The 10,630-nt window shown below is 42.3% G+C and overlaps 1 protein-coding gene across 2 annotated transcripts in view; it reads right to left on the bottom strand.

Moving 5' to 3' along the window:
• Positions 1-4,382: 4,382 nt before the first annotated feature.
• Ppat (phosphoribosyl pyrophosphate amidotransferase) overlaps positions 4,383-10,630 on the bottom strand; it is a 34,401-nt gene continuing 28,153 nt past the window's right edge. Inside the window, exons 10-12 of one of the 2 annotated variants that reach the window (XM_039091566.2) lie at positions 9,625-9,846; positions 7,637-7,757; positions 4,383-6,523 (exon numbers count right to left, since the gene is read on the bottom strand). In XM_039091566.2, coding sequence (XP_038947494.1) covers positions 6,327-6,523; positions 7,637-7,757; positions 9,625-9,846 — 540 coding nt within the window. In that variant the 3' untranslated portion in view covers positions 4,383-6,326. The remainder of the gene's footprint in view (positions 6,524-7,636; positions 7,758-9,624; positions 9,847-10,630) is intronic. The other variant, NM_057198.2, reaches the window with a different exon arrangement.

Here is a 10,630-nt window from a genome sequence, read left to right as displayed (position 1 = left end):
TGAACCACCATGTGGTTGCTGGGAATTGAATTCAGGACCTCTGGAAGAGCAGTCAGTGCTCTTAACCACTGAGCCATCTCTCCAGCCCAGGAGCAGGGATTTTTGTCTCTGTGTTCCTGGAGGAAGAAAAGGTGGGATCGGCAAAGCATCCATCTATAGAGGTTTAAAAGGCATAGCAGTATGTCCTTAGCAGTTGGGGACCAGAAGCTTGTAAAAGGCCACGATTCACCATAAAATAACACCCCGGACTCAAGTAGTATGTAAACAACGCTTAGTGTTTTATCCTGCAGAAGTCCAGGATGCTGGCATCTCCCAATTACCAGGATAGAGAGACAAGTGAGCTCGAAGATTTGATTTAAAGCACATTGGAATTCCGGGTTAGATGAGCTTTATCTTATTCTATCTCTAGGCATTGTTATTGGGGAAGTCTAGAAATATTGTTGAGGAAGTCTGGAAACCGCTGCTGACCATTGTCCTTGCCTCAGGCCAGGTGGCTGGGCAGCCCCTGATAACAGGGCAGTTTCTGAAGCCTAGTTTTTTTCTACTAACTGACTTGCCTGGGCTTAGGCCTAGCCGATTAAAGTGACAGTTTGAAGCCTATCATGGAATCAGCCCAGCCTTCTCATCTGTTGTACCAAACGCGCAAGAAATACCCATTTGGAAGCCACCTTTTCCTGTGTACTACAGGCATCCCCAAACACCTTTTTAGTGTTTTATTCTAGTTATCTTTCAATTGCTGTGAAGACCAAAAGCAACTTGGGGAACCAAGATTTATCAAAACACTACCACTAACAAAAGTCAGGATAAGAACTCAAGGCCAAACTCTGGTGGTGGGGCCTGATGCAAACACTATGGTAGAATGGTGGTCACAGGCTTGCTCAGACTGCTTTTTTTCTTTTGAAAAAGTATTTCATGTGTAATGGCCTTTTACCTACATGTTTGGGCACCGTATGATGCAAGACCACAGAGGGATCTTATTGTTAGGACATCTAGAACTGGAGCTATAGATGAGTTACTCCGGATACTGAGAATTAAACCTGGGTCTCTGGACCATCTCTCCAGCCCTCACTGCTTTTCCCAATGCTTTCCAGTATTTCACGGCTTTAAGGGATTCTTAACTTGCCAACTCAACCCCTTAACACCTCATCCTTTAGAAGTCTGATTCTGAAGGACTCTAGTTCTTACTTAAGTGTAAGAGCTATTAAGAGGCTTGGCCTGGTAGAAAGTAGGTAGGTTATGGAGTTCCTGTGAAGGACCCTAAGGGCTTTCACCAGCTTTACACCCACCGCCTCAGGTCAAGGTTAGGCCAATTTCATTCTCCACCCACAGTTCTCGGGAGGAGTAGGGACATTCTTGAAAAACCACAGAATGTACTGACTGATAGTCACATGACCCCCTGGTCCCAGACAGAGTTTGAATGCATGTCATATGCTTGCTAGCCAATAGATTCAAAGGTCAATATGCTTAGCCAATAGGTTTAAACTATAACCTTGCTGATGTAACCTAAAAAGTATAAAAACTGCTTGTTATAGCCATTCCAGGTCACCTTCCAGGAGGGGCTGATTGAAGGTTGACCCCAACACGCAGGAAAATAAACCTCTTGGGTTTGCATCGAACCCCATTCTCATGTCTCACTTTGGGGGGGGGGGGTCTCCTGGTAGTTAAGACTCACTTCAAGCCTTACAATCCCAGCTTGTTTATTTTCTTCTTCTGGAGTATGGTTTCTCAATATCGCTATGTTGACCTGGAGGTTCAAGAACCTCTTGCCTTAGCCTCTCATTCTCTCACAGTAAAGACAGACTTTCCACTAGGGGAGAGGGGATTTTGAAAGCCAAGTCCCCCTCACCCATTCTCCCTGGACATTTAAATGTTTTTAGTGGTACAGTGTGGGTCCTCTTCTCCTTATTCTGGATTGGCTGACTTCAACAAGTAAAAGGGAGATGATATACACAGCCTCACACAAGCAGAGACGTGTCCAGGACTGATCTTGGGCACATCAGTAGAGTGAAAAAGCCCACCAGGCCTTTGTTCTGAATGAACATGGGGGTTATCCTTGGCCTCTTTTCCCACCTGTCTGCCTGTTGGGGTGCTTACCTTCAATAATTTGTGCTTTTCCCTTTCCTTCCCAATTATTTTCTTCCTACTCATTTTGGGCTATCTCATGTTAAAGAGACTTATCTAGAATGTAATAAATTCATGATCACCCATTCTTATTTTAAAGTTTTCTAAAAGTCAGTAAGGGTTGCAGAGACTAGGGTGCATCTCAGTTCAGTACTTGTTCAATGCCATTTCAGTTGATACACCATGGGCAGACCTTGAACGCCAGATACCAATCAGTGCCTCAGCCTCTTAAGTAAACGAGCTCACAGACCTGCACCACTCTTACACTGACTCTTGGTAAGTAAACATGTATGCTGGGTGAGGTTTATGAAACTAGAAAGTGGTAAACAGACTCAGGATGGAACAGAAAGCAGTTTCTTGTGGACTTTATGATAGTGTATGGTCCTAGCCAGAGCAAGGCCTGTTGTTTTTTGTGATTCATAAACAGGAAGTTTATATAATTATATGTCCATCTGAGCTATAATGTACCTGGTTTATCACAAGCTAGAATTGAGGATGGCAAATGTTGCAGCATATCTTATACTGTGACCCCCAAGACTGTGTACTGGAAAAACCTGTCTCTGGTTATATGGCTCAGCCCTAGCACACGCCTTGAATCCAAGAACTTTCTGTTTACTGTAAACAAGACTAAATAAAGTCAACCATAGGTCAAGAGGTGGAACAAGCAACCATTGACAGGGAGTCAACATGGGGAAAAAAATAAGTGAGAGGAAGTCAGGAGAACGGACAGAGACGAACAGGAAGCAGGAAGGAGGAACATTCCATTGGAAGGGCTTTTGAGATATTGTGTGCACCACCCCCCTCACCACTGGGGAATTTGTTAAGAGTAAACTAGTACAAAACCCACACTGTAGATTTTGACTTAACACTGTTCCCCTTCACCCAGGAACAGTCTACTTCCCAGAAACAAGAATATCAGGTACTATATAGCTTAAAACCAGTCCCTTTCCCATATGTAACTCTTCCCCCCATATGTAACTTTTATACAACTATAACAGCTATACTATTTCCAAGTCTACTTCCAGGTGTTAAACAGTAAGTACAGTAATGGCAGCCAAGTGCCGGAAGTCCTCAGCACGTTCACGATCACATACTGCCCATCTCACTGCCTCTCTTCTGATTCTCCTCCTCTTGCCCCCTCTCCCCCCCAGTCTCACTTCTCACTGGGAAGCGAGCAGCACTGCTTCCTTCAAAAACAATTTGGAAAACGGTTTTTCCTGTATGCAGAACAATCCACGAAAGTCAAGCTATGAGTTTCTAGTGAGTGGGTTAAGCCTATCACAAGCAAGAGCCAACAGCAGGCAGCAGATAAAGTGAGTCCAACAGGGAACGCCCTGGAGGACAAACAGGACCCTAGGTAAGTAAGGCTTCCCAAGCCATTCCCACCAGAGGCACTTTTATATTATGGGCTTTAGTTTGGGGAGTGATTGCTCTCTACTCACTGGCTGTTCTAAAGGACACATCGTTTTCATTCTTGGGCTGTTTTGCTCTTTCTCTTTTCTCAGACTGGAGCCCCGCCTGGCCCTGGACAACTGGTCTTGGAAGAACTCTTAGGACCAACAAGCTTAGGGAGCCTTAACGAGAAGGCTCGATGAGAAGGGCACTTGCTGCTGAGCCCAACTAATGGCGTTGTCTGAGGTCCAAACTGAAACTCTTCTGGGAAATGAGACTCATGGAGGCGGGGTGAGCGATACAAAAGCAAGAGTTTGCAGGGGCTGTCCCATTCCAAGGGGAGACAACCCTGGATAGACTCTTAACAGGGGGTTATATACCTTGCAAACAATTGGGGCAGAATTTGCACAAAGGTACCTAGGCAGGGCACAATGGCATTTGATGGAAACAACTTTCAGATCCACTCCGTGTACTGTTCAGGACTTTTAGTTGGGAGTCAGGTAGCTTTGTGTGACAGGTTTGGTTTGCTGCTGTTCCAGGAACTAAACCAGCTTTTTTCTTCCAGGAAGGGAGGGGTCCTTGTGCTCAGAAGTTTGTAGTGAGAATTTTCCCGCTGGCCCCGTATTGGTCCCAATTCTGGTTCTTTCAGTTGAAAGAAGGTAGACAGATGACTCCCACAGATCGTCTTGACATTCTATTTTCCAATTACTTTACTGCCCTCCTGCTTGGCATGTGTTTGCCCAGCTCATAAGAGATGGACTATTTATTAAAATGCCTGAATCAGAGAAATAAGATCTCATCAGCTGATGCCAGGTATGGAACCTGGCACTGTCTTCATGCTGCGCACCATAATGTACTGATTACTACTATTTTTAAAAAGCACACATATAAACACGTTTATTACATATATTTGTTGCAAAAAAACAAAAAACCACACAGGCACATACAAAACAAAAAGTAGGCTTACATTAGTTTAGGACGTTAACTGTCTTCAAACACATTTTTCATCTTTTCAGCATATAGTACTCTAGTTATATACATTTAAAGCAGATAAAATAAGGCTTGAAACTGGTAAAATGTTAATTTAATCCATATTCAGAAACTTGTAAAATAAAAGGTAACAATGAAGAAATAATTAAGAAAGTTGTACAAACGACCATGGTTATTATTTCCCTTTATAAAAGTATTCCAATAAAACAAAATAAAAACTGTGGAACACAAAAGTCAAATTAGAGATTTTGGTTGTAGTACCTTCCCTGAGTTTCTTTGTAAAACATCAAATTTAAATAAGGCCATTTAAAAACTGACCTAACGGCCTTACCCCTCCACGCCGCCATTACACACAATGCATGTAACACAGGAGGTTGCACCCACTAAAATGGCCCCAGGGCTGTGAAAGGCCAGCCTGTGTCTATGCCACAGGACAACCTCAGGCACCGCACGCAGCACATGACCTCGAAGTCCTAACAGTTTATTTTGACCTGCCATATGTGACACACCACACTATATACCAAATGTGGACTAATGATTTCAGTTTTTAATAAATATTATATTTCTAAGTGGGTTTGGAAAGTAGCAAATTTTGGCAATATAGAGACAATTATTTTTCCATGTGAAAAATCCCACACAAACAGGAGTTAGTAAATCACCTCAATCCACTAAATCTGCATCATAAAAAAATTAAAAATGTCACTAGACCTAACAAAAAAAATTAGAAAAAACATGATCATGAGCTAACGCTTGGGTACAGGCAATCTAATTCCCCAAACAGTGGCTGTCCCCTCAGCCTTTAAACAAAATCGGCCCTACTGTGTCTCTATTCCCTCTGTTTAAACCAAATGCATACATGTATACAAGTACACAGTTCTGTAAATGATCAAGCACTCATTCAAACAGCCAAGTTTAATCAAATCAAGGATAAAGGCTTACTTGAAATTAAAATTTTCTCTTTCCAATGTACTTACTAAGTTATTTGCTAGGCTAAATATTTTCTGTCAAGTGTAGAAAAACAGGGCTCCAGATAGATTTCTCAGTCGTTCTGGTATATCCCAAAGAGATGGAAAAGGTCTGCAAACCTCCATCACAAGGAAACTGAAAACTAATTTAGTGAAAGCTAATTACCATTAGCTTCTGAAGCTACTGACCATGCATGGTAAAGAAGCAGGGGTAAAACGGCAGCTCTAAGCCTCCCAGACAAACACACAAGTTCCCGCTAAGCATTAAGTTTATGAATGACTTAGGAAACAGATGTGGAGTCCGAGGCACAGAAAGAGGTTCTTTATCTTGAGACAGGAAAACCCAGGTTGGCCTTGAACTCAGGACTCTCCTGCCTCAGCTTTCCACATAGGTTTTCATTTTTTAGGAGTTGTACACTGGTCCCCAGAGCCATACATGTGTGTATGGGGTGGAAGAATCAAAGACCAAGGCCATAACTGCAGACTTGACTGCATAGACTAGATACATATGGGGCACAATGAATTCAAGCTTTTCATGAAACTTTATAAAGCTTCCTGTCCTGGGCACACAACCTCCCTATCTCACCTCTTTAGAACCATTCAAGCATGGGTCTGGGAAATGCCACTTCCTGCCTTCTCTTGGGTGAAAAGTCAGTCCTTATACAAAAAGAATCCCCACATGTCGCATTACATGTAATCTTTATGATTCAATTATAGCAATTCAGTGACCTCAGAAAATCTCAAAACTTAAGGTATAATACATAAGCAAGTGGTGTCCATTTTGTACCAACTGAGGAACACATGTAAACCACTTCTTGATGACCTTTCAGTCTGGAAGCAGCACATCGGTCCAGGCAGCTACCATTCCAGATCCACAGGGTACTGGCCAGTGAGGCAAGCCGTACAGTGTCCCGTCTTCTCAAAATACTCCAGACCATTTCCATTTTCTTGAATTGTGATATCACGCTTTTTAACTTTCTGCTTCTTGAACTTTATTTCTTGTTGCACAGACGAAACTAGTCCTTCCACTGACAGATACACAACGCTGTTTGCTCCTGCGGGAGGAGAGGAAAACATGTCTCACTACAACACAGCTACCTACAGACATTGCTGACAGTCAGGACGAAAGCTTCTCTCTTAGCCTTCCTGAAAAAGGGAAGTTGGATGTGATGACATACAGCCTGCAGCCCCCGCTGCTTCAGAAGCTGAGGCAAGATGATGTCAGGACCAAGCCAACCAGGACAATTCAAACTTTTAAAAGGCGAGAGAAACTGGGAATGTAGCTTAGTGGAAAAATGCTGGTTTAGAGCGTACAAATCTACAAATCTCTCAATTCAATCGTGTGTGTGTGTGTGGGGGGGGGGGGTTATTCTACTCTATGATAAAACATGGTCTTCTGATCTTGCTTTGACCTATAGCTCTAATATAAAAAGTGCCCCACCTGTTTTTCTCTTTAGAGTAATTGTGTTCAATGTCATAATAATTATTGTGGGGTTTTTGTTTTTATTTTGTTTTGTTGAGACAAGGCTTCACTCTGTAGCCCTGGCTATCCTAGAATTAATTACCATTATAGACCTTGCTGGCCTTAAACTCGGACCTGGCTGCCTCTGTCTCCCGTATTAGATTTAAAGGCACGTGTTACCACATAAGATAGGATTTGCAGGGGTTGGGGATTTAGCTCAGTGGTAGAGCGCTTGCCTAGGAAGCGCAAGGCCCTGGGTTCAGTCCCCAGCTCCGAAAAAAAAAAAAAAAAGAACCAAAAAAAAAAAAAAAAAGTGTTAAAAGATAGGATTTGCAATCTTTGTGTTATTACTAGAAGGTAACTTTTGGTGCTACTGTGAATGACTGACCCCCCAGCGTGTATGTGCGCATGTATACATGAGTCTGTAGAAGGCCAAGGTAGTGGTCTCAGGGTCACGGATTCTGTGACTCTAGCTAGCCTGCTTACTCTGGGTATACAGTCTCCACTCTGGAATTAGACACACCTACCCCACGTATCATTTACAGACTCAACTCTGGTCCCCCAAAACTTGCAGAGCCAGAACTAGAGCCAGGACCAGCTCCCCAGCACTCAAATTTACCTTCCAACTAATTGCTGTTTTACACAAAAGTACACTCAAAATTTAAAACAGACAGTTAATAATATTTATAGAAATGTTAATACCTACCAAGGTACTCTGCAAGATACTCAAATTCGGGCTTATTGGCTATAAGCTCTTCTTTTGTAGGAATGTTTATTCCCATGAAGCACGGATGTTTTATTGGTGGCGAAGCGACTCGAATGTGTACCTTGGGAAAAAAATCATATCATATACTCGCAGCCCAACTAATCATGCATTCCTGTTGACTGACTTTATACATGCCTAGTGCTTTTGTTTTGTTTGAATGCCTAAGAGGTACTTTGCTGATCTGTACTTAGTAAAAATGGTAAAATCTGCTAGGTTATAATGAAAATCTTACTAATCATAACATGGCTCCTTCTGTCTGCTATTGGTTTTGCCCTTTCTGTTTGGTCCATTTACATGGTTACAACTAGTAGCTACATTTTATTTTTAATCTTTCATATATTATAAATCTTCACACAGATTTAAATGTCCATGCCATATTTCATCACAGGCAAACATCTCACTTTATATACTTAACCTACTTGCACGGTATGTGATTAGCGATTCTTTTTTACTATAGCAACAGATGCTGAATTGATTATATCCTCTTGTTTCTACTCTCTAACCTTCATAGAGTTCAACAGTGAGATTAGCAGAACCATAATCAGTCATAAAAAACCTGGAAAACCTTAGTAATTCTTGAAATGTTCTAATACAGGCCGTCTTTATTGCTTTCCATCCCACTTTTCAAACTCATTCAAATATATATATATATATATATGTATATATGGCATCTTGCTTCTATAACTTAAGGGACTGAAATAGTTACAATTGAGACTCCAACTGAGTCACACGAACTTTCTGAGCTTTTCGAAGAATTTAAAAGTTATTTTATACTACTTTTTGTTTATTAAAGGTATAGCAACATGATATGCTGCCTCGTTTTATGTCAACCTCAAGTCATCTGAGAGGATGGAGCCTCAATTAAGAAAATGTGTCGTCCATCAGAGAAAGCACCTGGCCTCACGGAGACTTCAAGTGCCAGGGTGGGTTGATGCCCAGGGGAACCCCCACCTGCTCAGAGGAATAGGGGGAGGGGTGTGAGGGGAGGGTAAGAAAGTTAGGGAGAGGTGACTGAGGGCAGTGAGCAGGATGTAAAGTGAATAAGCAAAATTAATTAATTAATTAAGTAAGTAAGTAATAAAAACCTCCTTAGCTCCAGTTGGAGGCAGGCTTGTAAGGTATTTTCTTAATTAGTGATCAATGGGGGGGGTGGGGTGGGGGTCCAGCCTGTTGTGGGTCATGCCTCCCTGGTCTGGTGGTCCTGGGTTCTTCTATTAAGAAAGCAGGCTGAGGGGTTGGTGATTTAGCTCAGTGGTAGAGCGCTTACCTAGGAAGCGCAAGGCCCTGGGTTCAGTCTCCAGCTCCGAAAAAAAGAACCAAAAAAAAGAAAGAAAGCAGGCTAAGCAAACAAAGAGGAGCAAGCAAGCCAGTAAGCAGCACCCCTCCATGGCCTCTGCATCAGCTCCTGCCTCCAGGTTCCCACCCTGCTTGAGTTCCTGTCCTGACTTTCTTCAATGATGAACAGTGATGTGGATTAACCCTTTCATCTCCAACTCATTTTTTGGCGGTTGTGGTGTTTCATCGCAGCAACAGAAACCCTAACTAAGACGGATGTCTAAAGGAACAATATATAACATTAATTAAAAAATATTACAGTGTGAAACATACTTGGGTTTTTTAATTGTTTTTTTTTTTTTTTTTTTTTTTTTTTTTGGAGACAGGATTATATATAAGCAGCCATAGCAGGCCTCTGCCACTGCCTCCCAAGTGCTGGGAGTGACCTTCTAGGTTCACCTTTTCAATCTATGAAGGTTAAACTTAGTAGAGTATAAGAGTAGTTAGTTAGCACATGTTCTCCTTCGCGCTGCCCAGCTCTATAGAGCAACCTGATATGCGACGTTACAGGGACTCTCACTGGGATACAGCACTCTGTGCCCACACCATATGGTTAATTACTGGTACTACAGCATATGCTTTAAAACACTCACCTCCTTTGCACCGGATTCTTTGAGGAGTTTTATGATGGGTGAGATAGTATTGCCTCTCACAATGGAATCATCTATGAGAACAATTCTTTTGCCTTTAAAGTTGTCAGACAACACGCCGAATTTCTTTGCAACCCCAAGTTGTCTTAGCCTCATGTTTGGCTGAATGAAGGTTCTTCCTACATACCGGTTCTTACACAGCACCTCCACATATGGCAGCCCACACTGATGGAGGGGAAATAAATGCACGTTAGTAGCAAAACTGGCCTAAAAACATGACTTTGAGAGACAAAAGATCTTCATTCATTCACTTGAGGTAACTGTCTCTATAGCACATGTGCACTATTCTTTCACGTAGAAGCTAAGTAAGCATGCTCATCTACCTATGACCACTAAATTCTGCATGCATTCATAATGTCACCTTGTTTCTGGAAAAGTATTTCACTATGTTGCCTAGGCTGGCCTCTGACCCATGACAATGCTTCTGCCTCGGTTTCTCTAGTACTGGGATTGAAAGCCTATGCTAACAAAACAGCTCTATCCTTTTTTAAAAAGTGGGGGCCATAGATTTTCAAATAAGATGCTATCTTCTTCTGTGTGACCCCATGAAGAAGAGTCAGAAATACAAGAAAATAGGCTATTCCAAGGAAAAGAAGAAGGGCCATGGAAACTCACAAAGGAATTGATACAACAGTTTAAAACACTGGGAAAAGGATGAGCACACCACCAATAAAAAGCTAGCCAACCTGAAGGAGTGAGAGTGTGTGTGTGTGTGTGTGTGTGTGTGTGTGTGTGTGTGTGTGTGTGTGTGTGTTGAAAGCAGAACAGGGACCAGGTGAGAGAGGGAGAGACCGTAAGGTAGAAGTGAAGGACAAAAGAATGCCCCTAACAGGAAAGCACAAAGGACAGCTACTGTGTGTGGGGAAGCAAGAGTACAGAGAGGGAGAAGAAGGGGGTGAGTAAGAATACCATAAATGACACGTGTATGTCCAAATGTCACAGTGAAACC

This window comes from Rattus norvegicus, chromosome 14 (genome assembly GCF_036323735.1).
Source record: "Rattus norvegicus strain BN/NHsdMcwi chromosome 14, GRCr8, whole genome shotgun sequence".
Classification (NCBI taxonomy): domain Eukaryota; kingdom Metazoa; phylum Chordata; class Mammalia; order Rodentia; family Muridae; genus Rattus; species Rattus norvegicus.
The sequence above is the reverse complement of the archived record's forward strand: the minus strand, read 5'-3'. Positions and strand labels throughout refer to the sequence as shown.